The sequence below is a fragment of the Herpailurus yagouaroundi genome, unplaced genomic scaffold, assembly GCF_014898765.1.
Source record: "Herpailurus yagouaroundi ecotype Mexico unplaced genomic scaffold, PumYag 190, whole genome shotgun sequence".
In the NCBI taxonomy this organism is placed as follows: Eukaryota; Metazoa; Chordata; class Mammalia; order Carnivora; family Felidae; genus Herpailurus; species Herpailurus yagouaroundi.
The window spans coordinates 33,901,182-33,917,256 of record NW_024412421.1 but is presented as its reverse complement, the minus strand read 5'-3'; the positions used below and the strand labels follow the sequence as shown (position 1 = coordinate 33,917,256).

General features: G+C 57.1%; 1 protein-coding gene and 1 long non-coding RNA gene across 16 annotated transcripts in view; one reads left to right on the top strand and one right to left on the bottom strand.

Moving 5' to 3' along the window:
• ATP2C2 (ATPase secretory pathway Ca2+ transporting 2) overlaps positions 1 to 16,075 on the bottom strand; it is a 62,314-nt gene that overhangs the window by 6,093 nt on the left and 40,146 nt on the right. Inside the window, exons 11-20 of one of the 2 annotated variants that reach the window (XM_040443237.1) lie at positions 13,925 to 13,991; positions 10,393 to 10,517; positions 10,163 to 10,260; positions 9,170 to 9,271; positions 7,290 to 7,379; positions 4,452 to 4,553; positions 2,975 to 3,131; positions 2,115 to 2,285; positions 1,297 to 1,394; positions 1,153 to 1,203 (exon numbers count right to left, since the gene is read on the bottom strand). In XM_040443237.1, the coding sequence (XP_040299171.1) occupies positions 1,153 to 1,203; positions 1,297 to 1,394; positions 2,115 to 2,285; positions 2,975 to 3,131; positions 4,452 to 4,553; positions 7,290 to 7,379; positions 9,170 to 9,271; positions 10,163 to 10,260; positions 10,393 to 10,517; positions 13,925 to 13,991 (1,061 nt within the window). The remainder of the gene's footprint in view (positions 1 to 1,152; positions 1,204 to 1,296; positions 1,395 to 2,114; positions 2,286 to 2,974; positions 3,132 to 4,451; positions 4,554 to 7,289; positions 7,380 to 9,169; positions 9,272 to 10,162; positions 10,261 to 10,392; positions 10,518 to 13,924; positions 13,992 to 16,075) is intronic. The other variant, XM_040443239.1, reaches the window with a different exon arrangement.
• The window catches only part of LOC121009872 (uncharacterized), a 36,345-nt gene that overhangs the window by 15,235 nt on the left and 5,035 nt on the right, over positions 1 to 16,075 (top strand). For 11 of the 14 annotated variants that reach the window (XR_005780886.1, XR_005780883.1, XR_005780882.1 and 8 more), the window contains 4 exons: positions 4,192 to 4,306; positions 4,528 to 4,656; positions 4,763 to 4,864; positions 5,103 to 6,101. This is a non-coding gene — a long non-coding RNA (uncharacterized LOC121009872). Of the gene's footprint in view, positions 1 to 4,191; positions 4,391 to 4,527; positions 4,657 to 4,762; positions 4,865 to 5,102; positions 6,102 to 16,075 lie in introns of those variants that run through there. The other 3 variants (XR_005780879.1, XR_005780877.1, XR_005780880.1) reach the window with 3 other exon arrangements.

Here is a 16,075-nt window from a genome sequence, read left to right as displayed (position 1 = left end):
CCCTGAAACCACGCAGTGCCCCATGGGATTAAGTAAGTCTTAGGAATGACTTGCATGGAGGTTTCCTCCCTAGAGCTAAAGCCCCCCAAACAGCACGAAGAATAAAACAGCACAGAGCTAAAGAACACCTTTTCTTTCTCTCTTTTTTAAAATTTATTTGGAGAGGGGCGCCTGGGTGGCTCAGTCGGTTAAGCATCCGACTTCAGCCGGGTCACGATCTCGCGAGATCTCGCGTGATCTCGCGTGAGTCCGAGCCCCACGTCGGGCTCTGGGCTGACGGCTCGGAGCCTGGAGCCTGTTTCCGATTCTGTGTCTCCCTCTCTCTCTCTGCCCCTCCCCCATTCATGCTCTGTCTCTCTCTGTCTCAAAAATAAACGTTAAAAAAAATTTTTTTTTAAATAAAAATAAAAAAAATAAAAATAAAAAAAATTTATTTGGAGGGAGAGCGAGAGCGTGTGCGTGCAAGCAAGGGAAGGGCAGAGAGAGAGGGAGACGGAGGATCCAAAGCGGGCTCTGTGCTGACGGCAGACAGCCCGATGTGGGGCTCGACCTCCTGAACTGTGAGATCACGACCTAAGCTGAAGCTGGATGCTTAAGCGACCGAGCCACCCAGGCGCCCCAAGAGCTCATTTTCAAAGCGCTTCCGGGGAGGAGACCCAGCGCACCAGCAGCGCCCTCCCCCGGGCACAGGCAGAAAATCACATCCAGTCTCCACCGGGCACCCGCCGTGTGCCAGGTGCTGCGCCAAGAGCCGCACGGCCCGGCCTCCTGGAATCCTCTCACTAGCCTTGTGAGTTGGCTGACGTCATCCATACAACCCCGGTTTACAGACTGGGAAACTGAGGCCTGGAGTTCGGTAACAAGAATAATGCCAGAGCGCTCGACTAACAGAGACTGCCTGCTTTTTAGTTTGCCCTCCGCACCACCCAATTCCTGCTCCTGCTTTTGCTGTACGTGGCCAAGGACAGCCCGTTCTCCCCTCCCCGGGGGCTGGGCAAAGGCACCGCCTGGTGCAGCCGTCCCGGGCCTAGAGAAAGAAGCACGGCTTGAGGACGGCCGACGCTCCTGCCAGCTTGGACCCAGGACCTCCCCCCGGGGGCAGAGCCACCGCCCTGGACTGACCCCAACAGACGCATGAGGCACACAGCTTACCTTTATGATTTTGAGCTTGTGCTTTGGGCTGGTCCTGAAGAAGACAGAAACCTGGACGCAGAGGCGGAGAAGAGTCCGTGAACTTGGGGCTGAAACTCCCCCCCCCCCCCCCCCCCCCCGGGGCCCCCCGGGGGGGGACCCCACCGCCCCGACACAGCCAGCCAGCTCGTCCTGCCCCGTGCTCTCCACCTCCTCCCCGGACATGGCTTTCAGCTTCCCATTGCACAGGCCAATACTCCTTCCTGCGAGGTGCAGAGAGCCTGCTCTGAGGGCCCGCTCCCGCCCCTCACTCCCCCTGCCTGACATCAGGCCCCGCCTGGGCCGCAGACCACGAGCACAGCAGAGCCGCGACGGCGACCCCCCCCCACCGAGCACCTGCTACGCGACATGATCCCAATTCCATCCACAGAACTAAGGCCTTATTGTCCCTGCTTTAACGATGAGGAAACGGAGGGGAGTGACCTCCCCCAGGTCCCAGAGCTGCCGAGCGGCGATGCTGGGACCTGACGTGGTTTTGTCTGATTCTAGAGTCTGATTTTTTCACAGCGCCGGGTGCCTTGAGACAGAGCAGGGAGAACCAGTCACGTGAATAAGAAGAACGAGAAGTGGTGGGGGGTGGGGGGTGGCCGGCCCCCTGTGGGAGAAGAGCCCGGAGGCCAGGGTGGTTCAGTGACCCGCCCGGGGCACACAGAACCAGACCAGAACCCGGACACGGGCAGATGCTGTCTGGGAAGAGGCGGTGAGGTCACGGCTGAGGAGCCCGCGGACGGCTCTGCCCCCTTCGGGGCACCTGCCGACACTTTAGAGACAGCCGTCTCTGTCGGGGGGGAGAGCCGGCCTGTGAACCTCAGGGTCTCTGCGAGCTCACAGTAGGTGGGGGGGGGGGGGCGCGCCCAAACCCGCAGGAGCAGCCCCGCGGGAGGGGACCCCTCCCGGCCCGGCGCCCACTGCGCCCCACTCACCTATAGCAGAGGCGGTCTCCAGAGCATCTCCTGTTATCATCGTCACGGACACGCCCGACTGGCGGAGAACCTGCACCGCTTCCTTCACGCCGGCCCTCGGAGGGTCGATGATTCCAACGAGACCCAGAAAAGTCAGCCTCCCCAGCTCGGGTCCGGAAGCCAGGGCCAGCACTGAGGAGACACCGAGAGCCGTGGGAGGTCCCCCGCGGGCCCCAGGGGTAGGAGGACTCTGTCTGGGAGCTTGTCCCGGCCTTGACTCTGTTTCAGTGCGTGTACCATTGGTACAGATGCCAAGGCTGCGGGTGCCAAGCCTCCCTTTCCCCAGGCTCCCCTCCCCGCCCTGCCAGGCTCTGTCTCAGCCTCGCCTCGCCTCGCCCCCTTATCAGCAAGCTGCTAGCAATTTACAACGTCTGTTTCCCGCAGGGAAAACCCAAGGCAACTGACACCCGGCCCCAGGCTTCTCACTTTCCCCGGAGGGAACCCACGGGTTCCAGAGCGCTTCTCTGAAAACAGACAGGCACTGTGGGAAACCCGAGTTTCCAGCTCATCGGGGAAGGCGGCATCCCCGATGCAGGAGACTGGAAATGGCCGAGGAATGAAACGTCTGCCTTGATGCGAAAGAGCTTTGGGTTTTCCCGACCGTGGTCGACGAGCAGGACGACCAATCGGGAAAATCAGCGTTTCTGGGGCGCCTCAGTCACACGTCGGGAAACCCACAGGCGCCGCGTCCGGACTAACAGGTGTCACATGGTGGCAGAGGTGGGCCGGGGGGGGGGCCTCTCTGCCTTTCACGTGGCCATTGACCCGGAAGGTCAATGCTGCACACTTAAAGCGTGGCGCTGGGGACGAGAGGTACCAACCCCGCAGGCCGAGAGACCCCATCCTCTTTTCTTCGTGCTGGCACAAGGCTGTCTGCTGGGGCGTCAGTGGCAGGGAGAGGCCTCCGTTGTTGTACGAGGTACAGTGATTAATCACCTCTTCGAAGGCCCCCTTCATGAAGTAAACGTCTTCCTGGTCCTTGGAAAAGAAGAAAAGGAAAGTGGCTGCATCCTTGGGTCGGCTCCTTGGAGAACTTTGATCCGCAGCCTCTCTGTGCATCAGGTGCCCTGTTAACGTCACCGAGAGCATCCCATACGTGTCATCAGCCACGCCCCAGCCGCTGTTAGGCCTTTATGTGTGTGACTGACTGCGGGACGTCTATTTCCACTGGGACTGTTGCCTCCCGAGGGCAGGTCCCCTTTCTGTTTTGTTCACCCCTGCACGGAGCTCATGGAGCCCCGAACCGTTCTCCTGTGTATTCGTTAAGCTCGGTCTCCTGCGGATGGTAAGCTCCACGCGGAAGGCGTCGTGACAGCCCGGGTCACACCGTCCCCGGCATTAGCACGGCGCCTGAAAGCTCACGGCGGGCGGGGGGATGAGCTTGTGTGAACCGATACGGAAAGATGTCTGAGACATCGCTGAAAGGGGAGAGAGCAAATTACAAACCCCACACACAGCACGACCTAGTTTCAAAACTACCACCCCGTACGTTGCTCTCTGCATGTTTAGGACCTCAAAGGTCCCATCCCAGACCGTGGAGGGGGGCTGCCTTGGGTCGGGAGACACGAAGGGCGGGATTATACGGTGCTTCCGTTTTTAAGTCCCGTTTCTAGAATCTATTTCAGCGAGAATATATTACCAGGGTCTTTGGGGAGAAAAACAAGATGTGAAGGTGAGCGCAAGGGTGTATCTGTGGGCGCGCACGGATGACACGTGAGCTCGCCGTTCACACCGTCTGGGGTGGGTGCTGGGATGCGCCTCCTGGTCCCCCGCAGGGCTGAAGGGCTGTCCCCACCTGGTGACGATCTGAGGCACTCGTGCTTGGAAAGAACTCAGCACCAGGATGTTAAGAAGGGACCTCCAAGTTAGCAAGAGGGTTTGCTGCTAACGGTGGGAGCCCACGTCAAAATTCCCCGCACGCACAGGTGACTACCAGCTCTCGCTCCCGAGATTTCGGACTCAGGGGTTCCGGGTGGGGCCTGGGAATCTGCATTTTGTTTTACATTCTATTTTCAATTTTTAAAAAATTGACATCCAGAGAAGCTGCATTTTTAACCGATTCCCCGGGGGATGCCACTGGTCTGGGAAGCCCACCTTGAGAACCACCACCGTTTCGGACCAAAATCTCGGCAGGAGACGCCAAATGATCAAAGGTCTGAGTGCCATCAGCCGGACGGTCCTGTATTTGACCCTCCGTGGAAGCAGCTGGGAGCGCTCAGCTTTCCTCCTCGACACCTGTATTCTGCTTCCTTCGGGGTGCAGGGGAGAGGGTGGGAAGGGGCAGAGAAGAAAACTCACCACAGTCTTGGGGCTGCATTTCACTGCCATCCACCTCTGCTCCGAGCTGAACGGAATCTCCTTTTTTCTCACGTAGGAATCTTTAACACCAGCTAAGCCCATCTAGGAAAAGCAAATGCCACGCTTCTCGTGAGTCATCCTGAGCCAGCCTCGCTGCAAAGCTCAGGCCGCCTCCGTTATTCATTCGTCAAGCCATTTCCGGCAGGTAAGGAATCCCAGCGTTTAGCTCACAGAGAAAGGCCATTTGCTTTCAAAAGTCCCCCCCAAAAAAAAAAAAAAAAAAAAAAAAAAAGTCTCCTCTCTTGTTCCAGGGGCAGGGCCAGCTGGTCCTGGCGACAGCTTCTGGCCAAAACGTGCTCAGAAACAAAAGCCCGTGGGCTCCCCTCCAGGAGGAATGTTCCAGACTCAAAGAGGTAGCAGTTTCCCCCCAAAGAAGCCCCGCTTGGTGGGGTGGGTTGCTGTCACAGCCCGGGGTCCTTGCCAGGCCTGACATTCGCGGACCATCCTCGGGCCAGTTACTTGACATCTCTGAGCCTCAGTTTCCCCAGCTGTATACCAGTCCCCACCCATGCATCCCACGCACCCCCCCCCCCCGCCAACAGGAGAAAATGGGTTCTGAGGAGGCAAGAATCTACTCCTTTATCCATACAGCACCCAGACAGAGAGTCTATCTGTGGGATTAAATCTCATGGGGACTGATCAGGAACAAAAGAAATGCCCGAAAAGGCTCTTCGGGAAGGTCTTGTGAATGACCCTGCAAAAGACGCGTCGACGCCCTAACCCCTCAGTGTCTGCGAACGTGGTCTTGTTTGGAAACAGGGTCTCGGGGGGTGGAACCAAGTTAAGATGAGGTCGTTCGCGTGTGTCCAGATCCGATAAGACGGGTGGTCCTTGGACGAAGGGGACAGGGCCACGTGAAGACGTGTCCGTGAGCCAAGGAGCATCTGGCATGACTGGTCACAGGTGGAGGGGAGGGGACCAGGGCGCTGCCCACACCTTCCTTTCAGACCTCCAGCTTCGGGAACCGTGACAGAGTAAATTCCTGCTGTTGCAGGCACTCAGGTGGCAGTCCTTTATTTCAGCCACTGCGGGGAAGCTAGCGTGACAGTGGAGAAATGGTTCAGAACCACTGACCTCGACCCTGAGACGGGTTCGGGGACGGACATGATAAACACAGAGCCCCGAGCACCGAGCCTGCCACACGGTCACGGGAGGCACTTCATACACGTCAGCTGTCACCAGGCTCCCCTACTGGTTCCGGCCCACGGAAGAGTAAATCGTGACCCGTAAAGGAGAGGGGTTCTGGAACATCGGTCCTCTCTGGGCTGCACGGGAGGCAGGCGGCGGGAGCAGGGGTGGAGACCCCACACCGGGGTTCTCTCCTGCTGGGACAGTCGGGCCACTGTCCCCGTCCCGGACGGCAGCCTGCGGTTGAACAGGGCCAGCCGGGGCCCTCTCGGAAGAGGCAGTAAGGTCTAGTCGGTATGACTGTCATCCTGGAAAGAATTTTCTTCCCTGAGTGTAACAGTTTCTTAACATAGCTTGTTTACAGTTATAGGGACTTTCTGTTTTAAGTTTATTTATTTTGAGAGAGAGACAGACACAGAGACAGTAGGGGAGAGGGAGAGAGAGAGAGGGAGAGAGAGAATCCCAAGCAAGCCCTGCGCTGTTGGCACAGAGCCTGATGCGGGGCTCGAACTCGTGACCTGAGCCTAAATTAAAAGTCGACCGCTTAACCCCCTGAGCCACTCAGGTGCCCTACTGTTATTTTTTTTTAAATATTTATCTTTGAGAGAGAGAGAGAGAGGAAGACACTGCGTAAGCGGGGGAGGGACAGAGAGAGAGGGAGACACAGAATCCGAAGCGGGCCCCAGGCTCCGAGCTGTCAGCACAGAGCCCGACGCCGGGTTCGAACTCACGGACGGCGAGATCACGACCTGAGCCGAAGTCGGACGCTCAACCGACTGAGCCCCCCAGGCGCCCCTACAGGGACTTATTCAGAGGGTGACTCTTCTCCCCCTCCTCAACCCAACCTTGCAGCACTGTCTGCCTGAACTTGGCAGAGATGGGTAGCTGGGTCTTGGGCTGGGGGAGGGGCAGGGGAACAGACGGACGGAGAAGCCGTCCTGGGGGCCTGGATGAGGGAGGGAAGCGAAGTAAACCTGAAGGGAGAGCCCGACGCAGCCGTGGGAGGAAGGACAGAGGGGACCCAGCACCAGAGGCAGCAGGAGGAAGGGGCACAGGGGCTGAGGAGGACGCGGGGCTCAGCTGGTGCAGGACGGGCACCCCGAGGTGGGCCTGGGTCCCTCTGGGGAGGGGTGTGATCAGACCTCCTGTTTGTGCCCAAGGCGGAGCAGTTACCCGGCCCGCCCACCGCCCACCCCTCAACACCCGAGGCAGCGGCTCCCCGCCTAGCTCTGGGCACAGAATGGGGGCATTTCTGCAAAGCCACAGACTCAGGGTCTGACCACGGAGCCCTGCGATCCGTCAAATGCACTAAAAGGAAGGGGTCTTCCTGCACGGGAGCTCGGGGGCCACCAGGTGGGTCATTCCTCTGTCTCCCCAGCGCCTCCGTGGGGACTGAGCCACGGGATGCCCCAGGATTCTTGTGGGATGGTCGGGAAGGGTTAGAGGCCTGCAGAATGTTCCAGAAGCACACAGCATCTCAGAGCCCATCGCCTCCACCAGCCGGCGACAGCCTAAGGATGTTCGGGGCCGCTCTCTCCATTGTTACTAAGCTTCTCCACTCCTCATTTGCTCAGACAGGCGCCCGAATTCCGCCCCTCATCCAGCCCCCAGCGGAAGCCCTCCCGGTGTAGACCATCAAAGGGTCCCTACCTTCATTGCCAGGGCGATCAGGGCGCCTTCCGTGGGCTGTCCCATCACGGCGTTTTTTCTGATGATGGCGTTGTTGGCCACACAGCCTGCCTGAAAGGCGGGATTTTGGAAGATCTGCAGTTAACTCTTGGGAGCTGGCACCCCCTCGGGGTCCTGGGCTCACTCAGGCATGTGAAAAAGCCACACGCTGCAGGCTTGACCCATTTGGGGGGCGAGGCCCGGGGTGGGCGTGAGGGGCAAGACGTACTCTTTAAAATGCATCCCAGGGGCGCCTGGGTGGCGCAGTCGGTTAAGCGTCCGACTTCAGCCAGGTCACGATCTCGCGGTCCGTGAGTTCGAGCTCCGCGTCAGGCTCTGGGCTGATGGCTCGGAGCCTGGAGCCTGTTTCCGATTCTGTGTCTCCCTCTCTCTCTGCCCCTCCCCCGTTCATGCTCTGTCTCTCTCTGTCCCAAAAATAAAAATAAAAAAACGTTGAAAAAAAAAATTAAAAAAAAAAAAATGCATCCCAGTCCCCGCTCTTAAAAATAAACACAGTGAGGGGCGCCTGGGTGGCGCAGTCGGTTAAGCGTCCGACTTCAGCCAGGTCACGATCTCGCGAGATCTCGCGAGATCTCGCGTGAGTTCGAGCCCCGCGTCGGGCTCTGGGCTGATGGCTCGGAGCCTGGAGCCTGTTTCCGATTCTGTGTCTCCCTCCCTCTCTGCGCCTCCCCTGTTCATGCTCTGTCTCTCTCTGTCCCAAAAATAAATAAAAAATGTTGAAAAAAAAATTAAAAACAAAAACAAAAACAAAAACAAAAAAAACCCAAAATAAACACAGTGAACATTTACTGACTCTGCTGAACCCTGGCTGTCACAGGCCGGATGGTGGGGAGGCTGGGGTGATAAGAGTGGCCCCTGATGGGTATGGGCTTCCTGCTTGGGGTGACAGTGTCCTGAAATTGGATGTGGCAGTGGCTGCACAACTCTGTGAAGGTATTAAAACCAGTGAACCATATGCTTAATTTAAAGCAGGGAATTCTGGGGTGCCTGGGTGGCTCAGTGGGTTGAGCGTCCGACTTCGGCTCAGGTCATGATCCCATGGCTTGTGAGTTCGAGCCCCGCGTCGGGCTCTGTGCTGACGGCTCGGAGCCTGGAGCCTGCCTTGGATTCTGTGTTTCCTCTCTCTCTGCCCCTCCCCCACTTGTGCTCTGTCTCTCTCTGTCTCTCAAAAATAAATAAATGTAAAAAAAAAAATTTTTTTTAAGGGGAGAATTTTGGGGTACAGGCCCGTCACTCTCAATTTAAAAAGACAATGAAAATAATAGAAGGAAACACACGAAACGCGCGTGGGGGTGAACCCCAGCTCCCTCCCTCCTGGGCACGCACATCACCTCTCTGAGCCCGGTTCTTAATCTGCGCACTGAGATCACAGGACGGGCCTCGGCCTCGAAGGGGTGCTGGGATAGTTAAGTGGCACCAGTGAGGCGGGACCTTCACAGCTCACGACAAATTCTAGAAGACAGCGGCTCAGTTCACACCTCGGAGGGCACTGGGTGTGTGGGAGGCGTGAGTCTGGCTAATACAACTCGTGTCGACAATTAAACAGGCTCGTTGTCTGGCGTTCAATGAACACCCACCCTCTGCAGGCACCTCTTTAACGCCTGTCCAGCAGGCAGGGAGGAGTAGGGAGGGCTCCAGCTCTCTCTTACTTCCGGTGTTCCCAACTATTTCTGGGCCCCTGTGACACCTGACCCCTGGCGGGGGCGGGGCGGGAGGCCCAATGGTCACCAACACCTGGTTGGTCCAGTAGCCGGGAGCCATCGATTGTTCCTCCCTTCTGAGAGAATAACCGTCAGCTCCTTTTAAATGTCTGTTTCCACCCGTGGGGCTTTGACACTCACCTCTACTAATTTCCCCACCGAGACGTTGTTAAACTCCTTAACGACCTCCTTTGAGGGTAACAGACACACAGTCCCTTTGCCGTTATAGCCAACTCCGCTGACCTGCAGGGCAAAGCCACAGAGAGGATGTCACCACGTGTCAGTAATACACGCCCCCGATTGTCCCCTCATCTCTTTTCTGGGAGACCCACCCCAAGGACATAATCCTACCCACCAACGAGGCTGCAAGCAGGAGAATGGTCCCTGCAGACCGTGTGTTAACCAGAAAACCTCACTAAGTGCCATGCTTTCAAAACTTCTCTAAGCTTGGGGCGCCCGGGGTGGGGGGGGGCTCAGTCAGTTGGGCATCCGACTTCGACTCAGGTCATGATCTGGCAGCTCGTGAGTTCGAGCCCCACTTGGGGCTTTCCGCTCCCTGTGCGGAACCCACTTCGGACCCTGCCTCCCTCTCTCGGTGCCCCTCCTCTGCTCCCGCGCTCTCTCAAAAATTAGAATTAAAAACAAAGAAATTGCAACAAGCTGATTCCATGGGCTATTCGGGAGCCAGGGAAAAGTATGGTTAAGAAAACAAAGTAATAGCACAGAAGAGAGCCCCTTAATCTGGAAGGTTTGGGGTTGTGGGGGGGGGGAAGCAGGAAACAAAACTGCACGTTCCGGGAGCTTATAACTGTGCCAGAGGTACAGGAGGGAGACCAAAAAACCCAAAGGGACTGTCACGATCAGTTTCTCACAGGGGATTGTGGGTAACCGTGTTTTTAACTTCTACGTTACATAATGTGCTTATGACTAAAAGGTAATTGTGAAAACATAAAGGTGGCTCCCTTAACTCGGTCACATTCCTTGCTGCTGTGGGTGGCAGGGAAACTATACAACCACCCGTGTTTGTTTCTTCCTTATTGCTTGCTAGAAGGTTCCGTGTGCTTTCTTCACGAAGGAAAGGGGCTGGCAGGGCAGACCTTTGGCTGGAACCGGGTAAATCGGCACGGGGCTCACCTCGGCGTGGAGCCCATCGGACGTTACCAGCTGGGTGACCGTCATCTCGTTGGCCGTCAGAGTCCCTGTCTTATCGGAGCAGATAACACTGCAGCAACCTGGCACGAGAAAACCCCAGTTGATGGCAAAGAGGAATCATCACCATCACCTCTCAGGCCGATGAAACACCCAGGCGGAACTCCCACCCATCCGATCCCGTTTGCAGGAATTCAACCAGCGGAGTCCCTCACCTAACGTCTCCACGATCGGTAACTTCTTCACAATGACCCGCTTCTTGGCCATCCGCAGCACCCCCAGGACCAGCGTAACCGTGACGACGATGGGCAGACCCTCCGGAATGGCAGCCACCGCCAGGCTGGACCAAAAGGCCAGATGGGTCACCTTTAACATGCACTTAAGGACGACACGAATCCCAACTGGGGTCGGCAACACTTTTACCCGGGGAAGTATGTCTCTGGTGTCCCCAGCGTCCCGGTTCTAGTCTCTGTTCCCAGTCCCTTGATGCACCTGTCTCCTTCTTCAGCATCCATTGCTCTAAGCTCTCCTGTTGCGAAACCCTGTTCTTGGGGTGGGACCGTCCCTATCAGACATCCACACTTTAGTATAAATTAGTCTCTCGGTTGTTTTGCCTCTTTTAAGCGCCTTTGCGTTTAAATTGTTGTCATTTACTAAAGAGAAAAGTCTTTGGGTCCCATGAGAAGAATTTCCAGAATTGGGCAAGAAGCGGGAAGTGGAATTTTTTGGTTCGGAGGGTCCGTCTGGGTCCTCTGAATTTCACTTCTCATTGGTCTAGTTGTTTAGACACTTCTGATTAGAGAGCCAGACAAGGAAATTAAAGTTGAAGGAGGTTGAGTGACTCTGCTGTGCCTTTGCCTGTGGTAGCCTAGCTGTCTGGGTATCTGCTCACTTACATTATTATCCTTCCAAGTCTTCCTCTACCATGTGACCACACCCTCCCCCCCCCCCCAGGCCATGGCTGATTGGATTAGGACATGTAACCCCACCCCCCGACAGCCATGGCTGATTGGATTAGAAGAGAACATGTGACTCAAGCTGAACCAATGAGCTTCTCTCTCTCAGGAACCTGAACCCGGATGAAGCACCTAAGATCCCCTTCCTGTGGGCAGCTTGTCAACACGTGATAGGATGTTAGGAAGGGGCTCTTTCTGCTAAAATTCGGCGGCAGGAACATCGTGGCAGACTGACTCTCCATCCCACACTCTTGAGCGGGCGTGGCTGAGGCCAAGGGCTGGTGTGGGGCTTCCTGCTGATCTCAGGGGGGGGAGACTGAAGAGTTTCAGGGGGGCGGGCTCTGCACCAGGACATCAGCAAAGCACTACAGGCATTCAGTAAATATTTGCTGGACGAACAAATAGGAATGAGTGAACACAGGCACACCTCGGAGGACCTCTGGTCAGTTCCGGGCCACGGCAATACAGCGACCGTCACCAAAAGCCAGTCAAGTGGACCTTTTGGTTCCCGGTGCATAAAAAAGTCACGTTTACGCTGTACTGTAGTCTGTTTTTTTAAATGCTGCTTATTTTTGAGGGAGAGAGACAGAGAGCAACAGGGGAGGGGCAGAGAGAGAGGGAGACACACAATCGGAAGCAGGCTCCAGGCCCCGAGCCGTCAGCACAGACCCCGACGCGGGGTTCGAACCCACGGACCGTGAGAACAAGACCTGAGCCCAAGCCAAGAATCGGATGCTTAACTGCCTGAGCCCCCCAGGCGCCTCACTTGTAAGAGGCAGTCCGACCTCAGAGGAGTTAAAGTGGGAAAGACAATGTGTCTGAAATCGAAGAAATACGGTACGCGCGCAGTGGCCTTTTCCCCAGAAACAATGGCGCATTCAGGGGCCGGTTATATGAACCAAGATTACTGAACTTGGTCAAAGGACTGTGCCCAGTTTCTATGGTGCCAGCAAGAAGGCTTCCTCGGTTTTATGGCACAAGCAGACAAGACTAGCTAAGCAAACATTTGCAGAGGGTGTACGACGGGGCCTTTCTCCCCCCCATATGGCGTGGGAAGGGCGTTTTTGTATGTAGTTGGATGCTTGCGTGATAAAAAAAAAAAAAAAAATTAATCCACAGACTAATAAAGATTAGCATGGACCAGGAAAAGCGAGTATACTTTGGATCACCTTGAATGTCACTCGAGGCAGAGGGAATTAAGAGAAAGTGTTTAAAACAGCGGCTCTTACGTTACTTCTTGCGAGAATCTCTTCCTCGCTGGCCACCCTGCTAGTTCTGCCTTCTGATTCAGGGGTTTCGAGCGACTAACTCTGCTACAAACGGAAAAGCCTTCGTCGCTTCAAAGTCACAGGTGAAATGAACAGAGTAGATCGCCTCTGAGCGGCAAGTGAGACGTGGCTGTCGTGGGATAGGTCAGGTGGAAGGAACACTGAGACTGGGGACCAGAAATGACCAACCAATGGCTCTGGGGAGGGCGGGCAGGGATGGACACGGGGCCTCTCCTGTTACTGACTTGGAAACCTGTAAGTCTTCGGCTCACAGAACTTTCCACCGTGTAGAAGAGGGGAATGGCATGTGTCATTATTTAGGGGAGGTCCTTAAGCATCACAGCTTTGGAGTGCTCTGGTTTTTCCAGGAGTCCCCCCAGGGCTCAGGCTTCTCTGTCCCTCGGCCACCACACCTGCCCTCGAAGGCTTAGTCACCTGAGCACTCTTATCAGGGGCTCACCCTTCTTCCCTGGCCCCGCCTCCTGCTGGAGCCCCGACTGGGTCACCACTTAGAGTTAGCAGTAGCACCCTGGGGGGCTGGTTAGGAACGCAGAGTCCCAGGTGCCCCCCCAGACCCACCGAGTCCGTGCACCTCTGACCCCAGGACCCTCGTGTCCTCCGGCTACCGTTGGAAACCCCTACTCTTCAATGACCCATTCTTCCAGGAAGCCCGCCCTGACCTTGAACCCCACGTCCCACAGCGCAGCCAGCCGCCCACGCCCCCTGGCCCCCTCTTGGCTCAGCAAGCTGGGGTTCGCACCCCTGTCGCCTCTCATCTCTATGTCAAGAATGGCCAACGCTTTGCCAAAAAAGATGGCTCGCCATGCGTGTGGGGAAAGATTCTGATGACGCTATTTAGAATCGGGAGGGAAAGGGGCCCCCAAAAAGCCCGGTGACACGTCCCCTAACCGACGCCCCTGGTGCTTCTGCTTAGGGAGCCCAGCCAGTCCCCTTGCTGTCCCCAGATGCGCATGGCTGGGTCCTCCCGGCGGAACCCCCTTCCCGCCTTCTCCCGCAGGCTCTTCCTCGACAGCCCTCAGAGGACGTTCCCGGGCCACCCTCCGGGGACATTGTTCCTACCTCCCTTGCACTCCCTCCGCAATGGTTTCCTCTGTGGCCTTGATCGTGAGTTGTGATTATTTTGTTACCGTTCACTTGACGTGTTTGCGCTTACTTTCCCCACCAGCCCGCAAACTCTGTGATCTGGCTCCCTCAGCCCTGGGTGGTGCGGAGAAGTCATCAGCGGGCCCTCATGGCGGGGGCCGGGGGCCGGCGAGGGAGGGGTGGCGCGCGGGAGCGATCCTGCCCTGCCCCAGAGGCGGTGGGGTCCCCGCCACGTGGGGCAGGCTGGCCTCCACTGCTCCCCCCAGGACACTGAGTTCAGGCCAACACGCTTGCCAGAGTCACAGAATCAGGGCGTGGCGGAGACAGGCTTCAAACCCGCAGCGTTCCCACCCAAGGCCGGGGTCCTGCTCCCCGGTCTTCCCCGCTCCTGCCTTCCCAGGAGGGGTCCGTGCCCTTACCTGACCCCAATCGTGAACATGCTGAGAAGCTGTCTTCCTTGTAGCCAGCCCGTGAACATGATTAAGCCTGGGAAAGAGACAAAAAGTATACATCTGCACACACGCGCGCACACGCGCACCTCCTCTGACATGCCCAGGTGTTTCAGACTCCTCTCCTGCGCCTGAGTCAACGCGTAGGAACCTCAGGTACTTGTGACCACTCTCCTGTTCCTTTGTAAGACACTCCCACGCCCGCAAAAAAGAACGGTTTTACTTTTTCCGGAAAGGACCAAGCCGGTTCAAGTCAGAGAAAGAGACAGACCATCCCTCCGTTAGTTCATCGCAGGCTGTTTGAAAACGCTGGCGGACGATTCCAGAACTCTCCCCGGGTGCCGTTTGTGCTGGGACGCCCCCCCCATGGCGTCCGATGTGGCAGGTGACAGCTGTTCCTGTGACAGGCACGGGGGCCCGGGTTGTAGAGGGTTCCGTCCTGCCGTGCTCGTGTCCCAACGTGTCCCCTGTTCCGCTCTCGTCCCCATCAGTCACCCGGTGTTTACTAACCAGCAGGCCCGGGACACGCGGACCCCGCCAGAGGTGGGGCAGAGAGGGGGCATGAGTCACACTGGGACCCGTGGACGCGCACGGGATGCTCTGGCAAGGAGGAAAAGTTCTGGGGCCTCAGTGTCCTCATCTGTAAAGTGGGGATAATGACCATGTCCCCCTCGAGGAGTTGTTTCGGGATTTGAGAAGCAGGAATCCACCTGAAGTGCTATCCCGGCTGAGAGCCCCACTGGCTGAGATCGGAATCGGCCGGTTAAGACCCATCTTCCACTAGGGCTCCAGGACAGAACAGGCTGGAAAGGAGCTGCTCAAAAACACAGTAAAGCCTGTGGTTTAGCCAACGCCGGGCACTTAAATCCAAAGCTGAACTTGGAGAGGTGACCAGACATTGGAATCTGGGGACGGGTGTCCAGGGAAGAAAGAGCAGGCGGGTGCATCCCCCGCACGACAGATCTGGAAGCCCGGACTCCAGACCGCATCCTCTTAACCACTTCACTAAATGTACTTCTGTGTGTAAGTTGCAGGGGAGCGGAGATCCCCTCGGTCCCGGCACGAAATTCCGAATTTCCCTCTTTGTTCCCTCGGCAAATTCCTGTCACCCTAGAGACCCGGCTTAATGCCACACCTCCCTTGGAGCCTTCCCCAGCATCCCACTGGAGATTAGCCATGACCTTCAGGTTGCACGTTTGTTCAGGTGCCTCCCTCCTCTCGGCCTGGGCGCATTCAAAGGGCCGAGGCTGTGTCTGATCCGTCTCGGTGGCCCCAAACCTCTCCCAGTGTCACAAGACACTCGCTAAATGAATTTGCACATCTGGGTGGCCAGAGGCGCAACGTCTGCTTCTCCCGGAAACGGAAACGTCCTCTGGCTCCTCCGCAGGTCTAGCCAGACCCACTCGTACGTCCTGTCATCACTGCCTGCGCTAGGGGGCGCTGCTTTCTGGGTCAGTTCCTTTATTAAGTATTCACTCAACAAGTGTTTATGGAGAATCTGCTGCGGGCCAGGCTCCGGCTGACCGTGAGGGCTGGAAAACGAGGAACACGGAACCAAAGCCAGAGCTGGAGACAGCAGGAAGCAGTGGGCGAAGGGACCGGGACGGCCCCAAGGGGGGATTCAGGCTTAAGACCTAAGTTTAGATCCACAGCATCGGGTCGGGCCCGTTTGCTGTGTTGCCCGTTGCTGCTGTGCCAAGCGGCACAGCCTGGTCGGTAACGTAGACGCGTGGCTAAACTGTCCCTCCCAGTCGCCTTTGCGGTCAGGCAGGCCATGTGACTCCATTCTGGCCAATCAAGAAGGGGCAAAGACAACAGGCCTTGGGGGCCCATGCCTTAAAAATGGCCCGTACTGGGGCGCCTGGGGGGGGGGGGCTCAGTCGGTTAAGCCTCCGAGTTCGGCTCAGGTCACGATCTCGCGGTTCGTGGGTTTGAGCCCCGCGTCGGGCTCCGTGCTGACGGCTCGGAGCCTGGAGCCCGCTTCCGATTCTGTGTCTCCCTCTCTCTCTCTGCCCCTCCCCCGCTCGTGCTCTCTCAAAAATAAAAAAATTTTATGGGGCGCCTGGGTGGCGCAGTCGGTTAAGCGTCCGACTTCAGCCAGGTCACAATCTCGCGGTCCGG